The 16,806-nt window shown below is 43.4% G+C and overlaps 1 protein-coding gene across 3 annotated transcripts in view; it reads left to right on the forward strand.

Moving 5' to 3' along the window:
- Positions 1–16,806, forward strand: part of olah (oleoyl-ACP hydrolase) — a 77,465-nt gene that overhangs the window by 37,084 nt on the left and 23,575 nt on the right. For all 3 annotated transcript variants that reach the window (XM_069914310.1, XM_069914309.1, XM_069914311.1), the window contains 2 exons: positions 518–649; positions 14,555–14,693. In XM_069914310.1, the coding sequence (XP_069770411.1) occupies positions 520–649; positions 14,555–14,693 (269 nt within the window). In that variant the 5' untranslated portion in view covers positions 518–519. The remainder of the gene's footprint in view (positions 1–517; positions 650–14,554; positions 14,694–16,806) is intronic.

Below are 16,806 nucleotides of genomic sequence, written 5' to 3' on the forward strand. Positions count from 1 at the left end.
ATCGGCTTCATTGTTTTCCTCATTAACATTGTTGACTGCTTTTAGGTGACTTGTCAGGGAGTTGAAAAATGCTGCATAAATGTTCTTTTTACTACTTTTGAATTCCATTTTCCTATCCAGAGCCGTTTGTCTCCTCCAGTTGGTTGCTTTCAAAATCTGCAGAGACTTTTGAGGTTCCTCATTCTCATACATGCCTATGTTTAAATGTTCAACATGTTAAATGCCTGTTCTCTTCTGAATTCTTATTGCTAAAAGTAATGAACTTGCATTTGCCACAATGTCTGACTTTTCCTTGCTGTTTATGGTTCTCAGGAAAATGTTTCACCCTTTCCCTTTTGCTCATTTCTCTCAGCTGTCATGTTTTACCTGCAGGGTCTTTGATTGGAACCTGGATACCAAATGAAAAATAAATAATGTTGCAAATGTTTTGCAGATGTATTTGAATATTAAATATAAATGTGTTTAATTTCTGTGCAATAATATGGTCCATTTTGTTTAATTGTGCATTATGTTACAGAAATGGATAAATTAGTGAACTGTCTGTACAGAAAACCCGAAGCTCTTTACAGACTTATATGCTTTCCCTGGGCTGGAGGGGGATCGATACATTATGCCCAATGGGGAAAACACTTCGATAATTCCATTGAAGGTAACGTGATATGGATCTTTTAAAATATCTGTGCTAATAAATAAATATATAAAAAATACTTAATACTGCATGATAAACCTTGTTTTTGTGCATTTATCATGTCATTTTTTTTTGTCCGCTCCTCTCCTTGTTAAATTCTTTTTACTATCCGACCACGTGCAGTCCTTGGGCAAAATGAGCTCCACTGTGGGTTTCTCCATAAATGCTGCATATATTCCCATGTTAAACTAATATAAGGGAAATTAAAAACCGTGACATTTTAATCTCAGTCAAACTGCTGTCTGGCCACCTAATTTGTTTGAGAAAATTTGCTTATTCATGATGCATTTAATATTACAAGTTTATACATAGAACAGGCCCTTCGGCCCTTGATGTTGTGCAAACCTTCCAAAAAACTATGCTCTTCCTTCATCATAACCCTCTATTTTTCTTTCATCTGTGTCTCTTAAATGTCCCTATGTTTCAGCCTCCACCACCACCCCTGGCAAGGCATTTCAGGCATCCACAGCTCTCTATGTATAAACAAAAACTTGATGTCTCCCTTAAACTTTCCTCCTTTCACTTTGTACAGGTGTTCTCTGGTGTTTCCTAACCCTGCTCTGGGGGAATAAAAGTGCTGGCTGTGACCTTATCTATGACTTTCAGAATCCTTGTGGACCTCTATTAAGTCATCCCTCATTCTTCTTTGCTACAAAGAGAAGCCTTAATTGTGCTAACCTTGCCTCATGACCTGTTTTCCAATCTAGGCAACATTCTGGTAAATCTCCTCTGCACCCTCTCCATAGCTTCAACATCCTTCCTATAATGAGGTGACCAGAATTGAACACAATATTCTAAGTGTGGTCACATCAGGGATTTGTAGAGTTGCGACATGACCCAGGGTTGATGCCAGAATGACTGTTAGAGGAGGGCATTAGGGTAACTGGGAGGAGCACAGTCTGACAGTCATAAACTTGCTCAGCGGGGGTGCTAGTAGTGACCTACCTGCCTGGGTGGGGCACAATCCGACAGTTGTAGACTCGATCAGTGGTGGGGGTGGGGTTGCTGGTGGTGGCCTATCTGCTGAGCGGACGTAAACCTCCTCCATCCCTCTGTAGCAGCCAAAAGCACTGCTTTTATTGTGCAGAGAGTCACTAGCATGCGTCAGGTTGGACACTAGTGATGCTTGACGCACGTTAGTGATGTAGCGGGGACAGGTCTGATGCGAACGATGGCCGCTAGCAAATGGAGGCACAGCACCTTGCAAGGAGGGCCATGCCCACCCGCCCACCCCCCCCTCCACTGGTGCCGACCATGACATGACCTCTCAACTCTTGAACTCAATCCCCTACTCATGAAGTCAAGTAACCCATAGGCCTTCTTAACTACCCTATGAACCTGCATGGCAACCTTGAGAGATGTATGGATTTGGGCCCTAACATCCCTCTGTTCTTCCACATGGTTAAGTATCCGACCATTAACCCTGTACTTAGACTTCAGGATTGACCTTTCAAAATGCATCACATCGCACTTATCTAGATTGAACTCTATCCATCTGTCACTTTTCCGCCCAGCTCTGCATCCTGTCTATCCTTTTGTAACCCACGGCAAACTTCAACACTATTCGCAATTCCTCCAATCTCCAATGTTAATTGTTTTCTTGATTTAATTATAAATTAGATTCTGCACAACAATTTTAACACCAATGAGGGCAATCATGTGTTGTTAAACCATTCACACATGTAATGCAAAAGAAAATCTTCATTGGATCTCACAACTAATCAGGCTGAATGGCATTCCTTGTTCATATCTTAAATTTTCTATCCATCTTTACAGAAGCAGTTCTTAAAGTAGTGAACGTTTTGTATCTAAACTAAATTGATAAGTCTGCTCCATACAGTGATCCACATATAGAAGAATCCTTGCTATCATCTGTAAATGTTGCTACTGTCTTCTGAATTGAATTGTCTTTGTGTCTGGTTTCAACTTATTTTGAAATAATCTTTCAGCATTACTTTTTTTCTTGAACTTATCTGTTGCAAGTCTCTCATGTGAGCTTTCAACCACTGTATTAGAAAGACAAAAATGTATCAGATGGAAAAAGAAATGTATGAAATATTTCACATTCTTATACCAGCCCTCTCCAGAAAAGAAGGAAAAAAGTGAAGAAAAAGACAAGCCCCAGACACACAAATCACAACAAATAAAAAAATAAAGGTGTGGAGGAAATGGCACCAAAGAAAGAAAAGCAAAAAACAACGGGAAGAAGGAGGAAAGACGCCGGAAGAGAAAGGTTGCTGTATGAAGAAGCAGGGACCCGCCTTGGAAGTACTCCCTGAGGTCAGTGAAAACCCCGCGACCCACCGAACGCAGGACTGCAAAGATGGCTCACGGAGCCAAACAGAGGTGTGCAACCGCACATGCGCGAGCGCAATGCGCACGACAAAGACAACACCAACGGAAGGGGGACCAGCTGTGGAATGGAACTCCACAGCACGAACAGCTAAGAAAGACCCGACAGCAGGGCTCCCAGCGGGAAGATACAGAAAATAACGGGAACGGGAGGGATGAGAATGAAAAAAGGAAACCAGAGACACAACAGATAACCAGCCCAGAAGAAGAGGACCAACATCAAGACACCATAAAAAAAAATACCCAACAAACTGAGTCAAACAACCCAACAAGAAAGTCATTAGAGACACAGATACAAGGAAAAGGAGTAGAAGACACAAACCCTAGAGCAGACACAGAAGAAGAAAAAGGAGAACATCAAGTTCTGCACAGAGAAATAGAAGATAAAGGGAATGGACAGTACATAGATTAAAAAAAATTTCAAGAATATATGGAAGCATTAAAAGAATGGCTGACATGAGAATTTAGTGAAATAAAAAGAAGAATGAAAAGTACAGAAGAAAAAGTGAGTAGATTAGAGCTGGTTATGACAGAAATAGGGAAAAGAGTAGACAAGGTGGAAGAACGAGAAACTGCCGTAGAAATGGAAGTGGACGACTTAAAAAGAAAATTGGAAGAAAGTTAAAGAAACACAAGAGTTGTTAGCTCAGAAGATGGATATAATGGAAAATTATAATAGGAGAAACAATATAAAGATAGTGGGCCATAAGGAAGATGAAGAAGACAAAGATATGAAAGAATTTATAAAAGAATGGATCCTCAAAGACCTGGGAATGCCAGAAATGCAGGAAGGAATGGAAATAGAAAGGGCACACAGAACATTAGCCCCGAAACCACAGCCACAACAAAAACCAAGATCCATTTTAGTAAAATTCCTGAGATATACGACAAGAGAAAATATATTGGAGAAGGCAATGAAAAATTTGAGAGAAGATAAAAAGCCACTGGAATACAAAGGTCAAAAAAAATTTTCTACCTAGACATAAGTTTTGAGCTCCTGAAGAAGAGGAAGGAGTTTAACGCACCAAAATCGATCCTATGAAAGAAAGGCTATAAATTTATGTTAAGATATCCAGCGGTGCTTAAAATAGTTAACCCGGGGCAGCAAAGCAGACTGTTCTTGGATCTGGAGAAAGCATGAGAATTTGCAGAACGCCTGCAAAACAGAAAGAGAGATGAAGAAATGTAACAAGAACAAGAATGACGAGAAACTTTATATAAGGAAGAAAAATAATGTATAAGTAAGAACTAAGGAGGGGAAGAAAGGAAGTAAGGGGGGAATTAAGAGGGTGAGCTTTGTTATATGTGAAGATAAAAGTCTTTTTAGGAGGGGGTTGTGTGGGAGAGAATAACAGTCACTGCGAATTCAGTTGACGCTTGTGAGTGGGTTCGCAATCCAAATGGAGAGGGAAGTTGTGGTTGCCTGGCAAGGGGCAACCCAGAGTGGGGGGGACATTTGGGGTTAAGGGAATTTTAGATGTGAGAATAGTGGAAATATTTTATGTTTTAGAAGTGTTGTCTTATAGTGCGTTCAAATAAAGAAAAAAGAAATGGATATGGGGGAAAGGTGGTGATGAGGAAGTGGAAATGAGAGGTAAACAAAGTATGAAATGGCCATGTTGAACTATACGACTTTAAATATTAACGGCATACATAACCAAATCAAAAGGAAGAGGCTGTTAAATTTACTGAAGAAAGAAAAAAATGATATAGTATTTGTGCAAGAAACACATCTAACTGAAGTGGAACACAAGAAATTAAGGAGAAACTGCGTAGGGCACGTAACAGCAGCATCATATAATTCAAAAGCCAGAGGTGTAGCTATATTAATCAATAAAAATGTACCAATCAAAATAGAGGAGGAAATAATAGATCCAGCAGGGAGGTATGTAATGATAAAGTGTTAGATATATTCAGAATTTTGGAATTTGCTCAATGTATATGCACCTAATGAAGAGGATCAAAAATTTATGCAAGGTATCTTTTTGAAGATTGCAGATACACAGGGGAATATACTGATAGGAGGGGACTTTAACCTTAATTTGGACTCAAAGATGGACAAAACTGGACAAAAGACTAGCAGAAAGAACAAAGTAACCAAATTTATGGTTAAATCAATGCAGGAAATGCAACTTTTGGATATATTGAGGAGACCACACCCAAAGGAGAAGGAATACTCGTATTATTGAGGTGGACATAAAACATACTCAAGGATAGACTTCTTCCTGTTGTCAGCCCATATCCAAGGGAGAGTTAGAAAAACAGAATATAAAGCTAGATTGTTATCGGATCACTCACCCCTGTTATTAGCAATAGAGCTGGAGGACATCCCACCGAGAACGTATAGATGGAGATTAAACTCCATGCTACTTAAAAGACAGGATTTTAGAGAATTAATTGAGCGACAAATTGAAATGTACTTTGAAATAAATACGGAATCAGTGAAAGATAAATTTATATTATGGGATGCAATGAAAGCGTTTATCAGAGGGCAGATAATAAGTTATGTAACTAAGATGAAGAAGGACTACAATCGGGAAATAGAACAGCTGGAAAGGGAAATAGCAAGTACAGAAAAAGAATTAGCAACAAGGGAAGATACAACAAAAAGAAGAGAATTGGCAGACAAAAAAATAAAATATGAAACACTATAAACGTACAAGGTGGAGAAGAACATAATGAAGACAAAACAGAAGTATTATGAGCTAGGAGAAAAAATGCACAAAATACTAGCCTGGCAGCTTAAAACAGAACAAACTAAAAGAACGGTATTGACATCAAGGAAAAAGGACAAACAAATTACATATAACCCAACGGAGATCAATGAAAACTTCAAGGAATTCTATGAGCAATTATATCAAACTGAGAACGAAGGGAAAGAAGACAAAATAGATGAGTTTCTACCTAAAATTGAACTACTGAAATTGCAAGAGGAGCAAAACAAATTAATAAAATAATTTGAAATAGAGGAAATACAGGATATATTAAAAAAACTACCGAACAATAAAACACCGGGAGAGGACGGACTCCCAATAGAATTCTATAAAACATTTAAAGACTTATTAATTCCTCCTCTCCTGGAAGTAATGAACCAGATTGAAGAAACACAAAACATGTCAGATTCGTGCAAAACAGCAATATTTCACATTCTTCAGACCCTCAACATCTAAATTCAAGGATTTGATGTTAAATATTCTTACAGGGCAAACATTGCTTCCATTAAACATCTTGCATTAAGATTTCAACATTCCTCAGAAGGCATTTTGTTAGATAAATATTTTTGCCATTTTTTCAACTTTGACAGTGGGGCAAATTCCATTTGGCAATATCTTAGGGCATCAGTACAAAGCATTTTGACACTTAAGCCTGTAAATAAAGGAATTATTTTTATATTTATTCATCTCATTTACACCTGCTGCTTTTACCTTTCCTGTTGACAAGAATGTCCATATTCATGTCTATTAAAATAGAAGTCTGAAACTGTTGACAGTTATTTAATATCATATTTTCAGCAGTTGATTATTACAATAAAATTTATAACTCTCTTCTTTCTCCTGTATTTGAAGGCATTGAATCATGCCAGGGTAGGAGCACTTAGGACAGAGTTTGGAATCCCATCTGCAGCACTCTAGGGTATGTCATATAATTACCCCTATAGTTTGTCACAGAGGTGCTTTGATGCCTTATAAATGTTATTAGAGGCTATTTGACAACAAAGGTCTTGAAGATGAGCCCAAATCTGTCCTAATTAACACCCTGAGAAGTTGGGCCATTCGCTAGAAGTAAGAAAGCTTGTACTTGTGGTCATTTTGAAATGGAAAACATGTCATTTACCTATTCTTTTCCTGTTTGAAATTAGTTAATTACGTGAGCATTGGACCAGAATCCAACTTAGAAGTGTAACTACAAAAGCAGATTCTGGAAATTCAAACAGTGTCAGTGAAACTGCCAGCCCCAAGCAGAAAACTTAGAGCAGCTCCATTAATAATTAGCCCTTTAACATTGGAGTTCAGCGATAAGATAACAAATTCTGTTTGTTCTATCCTAATTTTTAATCAAAATAATATTGTTTTTGTGGCAAGTGAAACTCAAATAAAATTAGACAGTCAACCTAATAAGAGAAAATACAATAACTTCTTTAGGAAGTGCATAAATGTTCTTTTTTACAATGTTTGAATTTTTACAAACGTTGAAGTGCCAGTTGATGAAGGAGACAAAGACGATGTGGTCAAACAATAATCATGGCTTTTATTAGCAGAAACTCATGGTACAATAATGAAAGACAATAGGTGCATACACAGTTATATCCAAGGGGAGTGTCCTTAACAGTAGAGATAATGCACAGCCTAGGAGAAGGAGATAATGCACAGCCTATGCACTGCATAGGAGAAGGCCACTCCGATATAAAACCTACGACCCAAGGACCTCGCTGCCACGTCCCAGCTTGCTCGGCCACGGCACACGAACCATGGGTGTAAAGGGTGGGGCCAGTACTGCGCGCACTGCACTCCACCTAAAAGCTCCTTTGCGCAGGCCCGAGGACAGGTCCACGTCCTCCCCCTCAACGTCCTCCCCCTCCACGTCCTCCCCCTCCACGTCCTCCCCCTCCACGTCCTCCCCCTCCACGTCCTCCCCCTCCACGTCCTCCCCCTCCACGTCCTCCCCCTCAAAAGATGCTCACAAACTCAAGCTAGCATGCTGGAACATCAGAACCATGCTAGACAAGACTGACAGCCACCGACCTGAACGTCGGTCTGCCCTCATTGCACATGAACTCCTCAGACTTGACATCGACATAGCCGCTCTCAGTGAAGTCCGCCTGGCAGATGTAGGCAGCCTCCAAGAACGCGGCGCGGGCTACACACTCTACTGGTCTGGCAAGCCTTCGGATGAACGACGCCTATCTGGTGTAGGCTTCATGGTCAAGAGCTTCATTGCCTCCAAACTCGAAAACCTTCCGACAGGCCTCTCGGACCGAATCATGTCCATGCGACTCCCACTTCAAAACAAGCGTCACATCACCCTCATCAGTGTCTATGCTCCAACCCTCCAGGCGGAACCAGCAGAAAAGAACAAGTTCTACACCGACCTGCGCAACCTCATCCAACGTACCCCTACAGCCGACAAGGTTGTCATCCTGGGCGACTTCAACGCTCGTGTCGGCAAAGACTCAGAAACCTGGCCAGGAATCCTGGGCAAGCATGGCGTCGGCAAGTGCAACGACAATGGGCGCCTCCTGTTGGAGCTCTGCGCAGAACAGCGGCTTGTCATTACAAACACCCTTTTTCAGCAGAGGGACAGCCTTAAGACCACCTGGATGCATCCCCGATCCAAACACTGGCACCTCCTGGACTACATCCTGGTGCGAGAAAGTGACAAACGAGATGTGCTCCACACCAGGGTCATGCCTAGCGCGGAATGCCACACTGACCACCGGCTGGTTCGCTGCAAGCTCAACCTTCACTTCAAACCAAAGCCCAGGAACAATAAAGCCCCCAGAAAGAGGTTCAATGTTGGAAACCTGCAGTCAGACGAAGCGAGAGGAAACTTCCAGGCAAACCTCAAAGCAAAGCTCGACGATGCAACCCGCCTCACGGACCCGTCCCCTGAAACCCTCTGGGATCAGTTGAAGACTACCATACTGCAATCCACTGAAGAGGTACTGGGCTTCTCCTCCAGGAAAAACAAGGACTGGTTTGACGAAAACAGCCAGGAAATCCAGGAGCTGCTGGCAAAGAAGCGAGCTGCCCACCAGGCTTACCTTACAAAGCCGTCCTGTCCAGAGAAGAAACAAGCCTTCCGTCGCGCATGCAGCCATCTTCAGCGCAAACTCCGGGAGATCCAAAATGAGTGGTGGACTAGCCTCGCCAAACGAACCCAGCTCAGCGCGGACATTGGCGACTTCAGGGGTTTCTACGAGGCTCTAAAGGCTGTGTACGGCCCCTCACCCCAAGTCCAAAGCCCGCTGCGTAGCTCAGACGGCAAAGTCCTCCTCAGCGACAAGATCTCCATCCTCAACCGATGGTCAGAACACTTCCAATCTCTTTTCAGTGCCAACCGCTCAGTTCAAGATTCCGCCCTGCTCCAGCTCCCTCAACAGCCCCTAAGGCTAGAGCTGGATGAGGTCCTCACCCTGGATGAGACATATAAGGCAATCGAACAACTGAAAAGTGGCAAAGCAGCAGGTCTGGATGGAATCCCCCCAGAGGTCTGGAAGGCTGGCGGCAAAACTCTGCATGCCAAACTGCATGAGTTTTTCAAGCTTTGTTGGGACCAAGGAAAACTGCCTCAGGATCTTCGTGATGCCACCATCATCACCCTGTACAAAAACAAAGGCAAGAAATCAGACTGCTCAAACTACAGGGGCATCACGCTGCTCTCCATTGCAGGCAAAATCTTCGCTAGGATTCTACTAAGTAGAATAATACCTAGTGTGGCCAAGAATATTCTCCCAGAATCACAGTGCGGCTTTCGCGCAAACAGAGGAACCACTGACATGGTCTTTGCCCTCAGACAGCTCCAAGAAAAGTGCAGAGAACAAAACAAAGGACTCTACATCACCTTTGTTGACCTCACCAAAGCCTTCGACACCGTGAGCAGGAAAGGGCTTTGGCAAATACTAGAGCGCATCGGATGTCCCCCAAAGTTCCTCAACATGATTATCCAACTGCACGAAAACCAACAAGGTCGGGTCAGATACAGCAATGAGCTCTCTGAACCCTTCTCCATTAACAATGGCGTGAAGCAAGGCTGTGTTCTCGCACCAACCCTCTTTTCAATCTTCTTCAGCATGATGCTGAACCAAGCCATGAAAGACCCCAACAATGAAGACGCTGTTTACATCCGGTACCGCACGGATGGCAGTCTCTTCAATCTGAGGCGCCTGCAAGCTCACACCAAGACACAAGAGAAACTTGTCCGTGAACTACTCTTTGCAGATGATGCCGCTTTAGTTGCCCATTCAGAGCCAGCTCTTCAGCGCTTGACGTCCTGCTTTGCGGAAACTGCCAAAATGTTTGGCCTGGAAGTCAGCCTGAAGAAAACTGAGGTCCTCCATCAGCCAGGTCCCCACCATGACTACCAGCCCCCCCACATCTCCATCGGGCACACAAAACTCAAAACGGTCAACCAGTTTACCTATCTCGGCTGCACCATTTCATCAGATGCAAGGATCGACAATGAGATAGACAACAGACTCGCCAAGGCAAATAGCGCCTTTGGAAGACTACACAAAAGAGTCTGGAAAAACAACCAACTGAAAAACCTCACAAAGATAAGCGTATACAGAGCCGTTGTCATACCCACACTCCTGTTCGGCTCCGAATCATGGGTCCTCTACCGGCACCACCTACGGCTCCTAGAACGCTTCCACCAGCGTTGTCTCCGCTCCATCCTCAACATCCATTGGAGCGCTCACACCCCTAACGTCGAGGTACTCGAGATGGCAGAGGTCGACAGCATCGAGTCCACGCTGCTGAAGATCCAGCTGCGCTGGATGGGTCACGTCTCCAGAATGGAGGACCATCGCCTTCCCAAGATCGTATTATATGGCGAGCTCTCCACTGGCCACCGTGACAGAGGTGCACCAAAGAAAAGGTACAAGGACTGCCTAAAGAAATCTCTTGGTGCCTGCCACATTGACCACCGCCAGTGGGCTGATAACGCCTCAAACCGTGCATCTTGGCGCCTCACAGTTTGGCGGGCAGCAGCCTCCTTTGAAGAAGACCGCAGAGCCCAGCTCACTGACAAAAGGCAAAGGAGGAAAAACCCAACACCCAACCCCAACCAACCAATTTTCCCTTGCAACCGCTGCAATCGTGTCTGCCTGTCCCGCATCGGACTGGTCAGCCACAAACGAGCCTGCAGCTGACGTGGACTTTTTACCCCCTCCATAAATCTTCGTCCGCGAAGCCAAGCCAAAGAATGCACAGCCAATGTTAGTACAGCAAAGCTCACCAGAGGGGAGACAGGCAGCTTGGCAGACATTCACCACAGTCTCCTCCCAGCAGAGGAAGGGTCAAAATCAAAAGGACAGCTGCTAGGAAAGACTGAAGCAAGCGATACATAGATACCACGTTTGGCATTGAGAATATTCAAACAGCCAAAATACACCAGTATCTAGCAAGCAGTTGAAGTATAATGAAATGTTTTATGAATATGTCAGCCTATCAGGTTGTTTACAAATTCTGGTGCTTCTTCTCAAAACAGGTGGCTCCTTTGCAACCTTGGGAACTGGTACAGTTCCTGGGTCTGTAGTGTGGGAAGGACTGACTTCTGGACCCACTCCAGAATCACCAGCGTGAGGCAGTGGAGCCTCAGCATGGCCATCTGAATGCTTACTAGGGGACACAGGCTGGGTGGGGGTGAGTCCAACCTCTCAGGCTCACTTGGAGTAGGGGTGTGAGGAAGGGGCGAACCAGGCAAGGCCAGATCTCTTAGGGGTACAGTGTCAGTTCTCATGTCTGGGAATTTAACATGAGCATAGTTGGGGTTGGTATGCAGTAGCTGAACTGGTTGGACTAGGAGGTCTGTTTTATGCACCCAAATGTGGTTCTACAGCAGCACGGTTCCAGGCTCAGATAAACAGGCTGGCCAGTCCATCACAGTTCCTGATTTCCTAGGAAAGGCAAACATACGTTCATGAGGTGTTTGATTTGTTGCAGTACACAATAATGACTGAATAGAATGTAGCACCTCCTGCCACCAGGTAACAGGGTTACCATGTGTTTTTAAAGCAAGATTAACAGTCTTCCAAACTGTAGCATTAGCCCTTTTGACCTGCCCATTGCCCTGCGGGTTGTAGCTCGTGGTACGGCAGGTGACAATCCCCTTTCGTAGCAGGGCTCACCGCAGTTCAGTACTCATGAATGCTGAGCCCTTATCGGTATGAATGTAATTGGGAAAACCAAAAATGCTGAAAATTCTGTCAAGTGACTTAATGACAGATGCTGACGAGACATCAGGGCAGGGTATCACAAAAGGAAACCTGGAATATTCGTCAATTACAGCAAGGAAATATACATTTTTATTGTTGGAAGGTAACGATCCTTTAAAATCTAAGCTAATCCTCTCAAAAAGGTCAGGCTGCTTTGATGAGAGTGGCCTCCGGAGCTTTGAACTATTGCAGTTTGCATCTGCACAGACGGGACAGCTTTTAGTCAGTTTCCGGACTTCTTCCAGAGAGTAAGGAAGGTTGTTAACCCTTATGTAGTGGAAGAACCTCGTGACTCCTGGGTGGCACAGTCTGCTATGGATCTCTTATTCGCCAGCGTGCCATCTTATCATTCTTGATTTTACTTTTGTGTTTAGTACTGAACATGTAGGCTACAGGTTTCTGATCAATGACAAGAGTAAATTTTCTGCTGGCTAAAAGTGTCTCCAGTAGCGAACAGCTTCAATAATAGCCTGGGCTTCTTTTTCAATGGCAGTTTAAGTTCAGGTCAGGTCCATGTAACGTATGGGAGAAGAATGCCACAGGTCTGTCCTCTTGATTAAGGGTTCTTGCCAAGGTACAATCTGAGGCATCAGTTTCCACTTGGAATGGGACATCCTCATCAATGGGTGAGAGAGCAGCTTTGGCAATATCAGCTTTAATTCTCTTGAAAGCCTTCAAGGCCATTGGAGAGAGAAGAAAATATTTAGTGTCAAACAGAGGGCGTGCCTTCGTGGCGTAGTCCCGAACCCATTTGCAGTAGTTGGAAAAGAATCCCATACACCTTTTAAGGGCTTTTGCTGAGTCTGGGGGTGATAACTTCTTAAGGGGAGCCATTCTTTCCGGGTCGCTGGATATCTCCGCAAATTTAAGGCACTGGAAACTCTCTCATGGATGTAGCTGCCAGTACTCCCTGAGTCTATTAGACAATCAAGAGTCTCACCATTCACCTACCCCTTCATAGTTGACCGTTCCAGTCCTTAACATCCCCCAAGCTTTACAGTCAATTGAGCTATCACAGGGGATCTCACCTCATCGTGACTTGGAGTCGATTCAGCCTGCTCGTCTGAAGATTCCCCCTTTTCACCGTTGTCTTCCATTCCTGCAGCTCCAGGACGCATTTTCTTCGTGCTTCTCCCCTTCTTATCAGTGGGAATACTTTTCGCCTTGCACGCTTTAGCGAAGTGGCCGAGTTTCCCACAATAGCTGCAGGTAGCAGCTTTTGTCTGGGGTGCCAGCTCTCATCACAGAAGTAGCATTTTTAGGAGTTCGCCCTTTTCTTTCCTTCGGGGTTCCAGCACTCCTGGATGTTTCCTTTTTGGTTTCTAGCATTTCACTGGACCACATGGCACTTCTCAGTGTTTTGGCTAGAGTGACTGCCTGGTCATAGGTTAAGAATTCCATCTCCAGCAGCCTCTGGAGTCAGTCTCATTGACAAAAGCATCCAGCTTCAAGGCATTGCAGTGTTGTTGCACATTGACTGCCCTGACATCATAATCGTTTCCCAGAAAGTTGAGGGCCAGTGCATAGGCAGCATCACTTTCCCCGGGTTTCTGGCGTCTAGTCAGCAACTGGTGTTGAGCAAGCACCACGTTCCGTGGCACTGCATGGTAAGCAGTCAGATGTTCCTGGGCAATAGCCAGAGTGGTAGCTCCTTGTGTTACAATGAAAGGGACCTCACCCAGCAGAGAGTTCAGTTAGCCCCACTGTATCGCCTCATCGACCATGTTATTTCGAGCCATGTAGTAATCGAAGCAAGCAATCCAGTGGTTGAAACTATCTCTGGCCCTCGGGGCAGACTGGTCGATTATCAGCCGCGCTAGGTTGAGTGCTGCATCCATTTCTGCTAATAAAATTGAAGTGCCAGTTGTTGAAGTAGACAAAGACGATCAAACAATAATCATGGCTTTTATTAACAGAAACTCATGGTACAATAATGAAAGACAATAGGTGCATATACAGTTATACCCAAGGGGAGTGTCCTTAACAGTAGAGATAATGCACAGCCAATGTTAGTCCAGCAAGGCTCGCCAGAGGGGAGACGGGCAGCTTGGCAGACATTCACCACAAACGTGACACTAGGTAATGAGGTTGCTCTGTGTGGGAAAACGGATGGATCCTTGCCAGACTAAATACTTCCTCCATTAAGAAAGGCTTTTGTAATGATGGCTGTCTCGCTTTTGAGTAATAAATATGGAGATTGGTAATATGTCTCATGCATAATTTATACAGTAAATTAGGGCAATTGAAGTTTTCATTAGCTTTAAAGCATTAGGTTGGACTATTTGCTGCAGTTATGGATCGAAAACACTTGGCATCAGTCAACATCTGAGAAACAGTCTTTTTGGGTGAAAATTGTGGTAGTTTGTGAATAAGGATCTTCTCCCTGAAATGATTCGGTAACAGCCAATATAAAACTTGATAAGGTCGCAAGAATATCAGCACTGAATACTACCACTTTGTCGTTGTCTTTGCTCCTCTTTTTCTCCATTATCCATTTCATTACAAAATATGCTAAATTTATTGTACATTACTCTATTCAGTGGGCATATAAACACCAGCAATAATCCTTTAAATTTCAGTTTACGCGATACGCCTTCCTGGAAGGGAAACTCGTTCTAAGGAACCTTTTATGCAGAATCTACAGCAACTCGTTGATGAAATTGCCAATGTCTTACTGCCTACCCTTAAAGAGAAGCCCTTTGCATTTTTTGGTCACAGGTATGAAAGATAATACATGAGTTGTGGGCTTAACCAGGCTACAAATGAGAATGTTATTTCCATCAAAAATGTGTTGTTAAATGGCTTAAAAAAGCAATTTTAACATGTCAATGACTTTAATTTCTTCATCAACTTTAGCCATAGATAAATGCAATTAGTATTGTTTAACAATAAATTATATTTCTTGGGTAAATATAACCATATAACCACTTACAGCACAGAACAGGCCAGTTCGGCCCTACTAGTCCATGCCGTAGCAAATCCCCACCCTCCTAGTCCCACTGACCAGCACCCGGTCCATACCCATCCAGTCCTCTCCTCTCCATGTAACGATCCAGTCTTTCCTTAAATGTAACCAATGATCCCGCCTCGACCACATCTGCCGGAAGCTCATTCCACATCCCCACCACCCTTTGCGTAAAGAAATTTCCCCTCATGTTCCCCTTATAATTTTCCCCCTTCAGTCTTAAACCATGCCCTCTAGTTTGAATCCCCCCCACTCTTAATTGAAAAAGCCTATCCACGTTTACTCTGTCTGTCCCTTTTAAAATCTTAAACACCTCTATCAAGTCCCCTCTCAATCTTCTACGCTCCAGAGAAAAAAGCCCCAGTCTGCACAACCTTTCTCTGTAACTCAAACCTTGAAATCCTGTCAACATTTTCGTGAACCTTCTCTGCACTATCTCTATTTTGTTTATATCTTTCCTATAATTTGGTGACCAAAACTGTACACAGTACTCCAAATTTGGCCTCACCAATGCCTTGTACAATTTCATCATAACCTCCCTACTCTTGAATTCAATACTCCGATTTATGAAGGCCAACATTCCAAATGCCTTCTTCACCACACCATCTACCTGAGTATCAGCCTTGAAGGTACTATTTACCACAACTCCTAAATCCCTTTGTTGCTCTGCACATCTCAATAGCCTACCATTTAATGCATATAACCTATTTAGATTTGCCTTTCCAAAATGTAACACCTCACACTTATCTGTATTAAGTTCCATCAGCCATTTCTCAGCCCACACCTCCAGCCTTCCTAAATCACCTTTTAATCTACAGTAATCTTCCTCACTGTCCACAACACCACCAATCTTTGTATCATCCGCAAACTTGCTTATCCAATTCTCCACCCCTACTTCCAGATCGTTAATATATATAACAAACAATAGTGGACCCAGTACCGATCCCTGAGGAACTCCACTAGTCATCGGCCTCCAAATGGACAAACAATTTTCTACCACTACTCTCTGACACCTCCCATCCAACCATTGCTGAATCCATTTCACTACCTCCTTATACCTAATGCCTTCACCTTTTTTCCTAACCTCCTGTGGGGAACTTTGTCAAAAGCTTTACTAAAGTCTAAATAGACAATATCCACAGCTTTCCCTTCATCAACCTTTTTTGTCACCCCCTCGAAATACTCAATCAGGTTTGTCAAGCCTGATCTACCCCTGACAAAACCATGCTGATTACTCCCTATCAATCCCTGTACCTCCAAATAATTGTAAATACCATCCCTCAGAACACTTTCCATCAACTTGCCCACCACAGACGTCAGACTCATGGGCCTATAATTCCCAGGTTTACATTTAGACCCTTTCTTAAACAGCGGAACCACATGCGCCACCCTCCAATCCTTTGGTACTACCCCCGTGGCCAGTGACATCCTAAATATCTCTGTTAATGGCCCCACTATCTGTCCACTAGCCTCCCTGAGAGTCCTTGGGAATATTTTGTCCGGTCCTGGAGATTTATCCACCTTTATCTTTTTCAACACAGCAATCACTACCTCCTCGGTTATCCTTATATGCTTCATTACCTCCCCACTATTTTTCTTTACCTCAACTGGTTCAATATTTTTTTCCCTAGTGAATACTGTGGCAAAGAAATCATTCAAAATTTCCCCCATTTCCTCTGACTTCTCACTCAGCCTACCCTCACTATCTACAAGGGGTCCAATTTTATCCCTCACTAATTTTTTACTTTTAATGTACTTATAGAAACCCTTTGGATTTATTTTTACTCTGTCTGCCAAAGCCTCTTCGTGCCTTTTTTTGGCCTTTCTAATTTCTTTCTTAAGATTCCTTCTGCACTCCTTGTAGTC

This window comes from Narcine bancroftii, chromosome 1 (genome assembly GCF_036971445.1).
Source record: "Narcine bancroftii isolate sNarBan1 chromosome 1, sNarBan1.hap1, whole genome shotgun sequence".
NCBI classification, from domain to species: Eukaryota; Metazoa; Chordata; class Chondrichthyes; order Torpediniformes; family Narcinidae; genus Narcine; species Narcine bancroftii.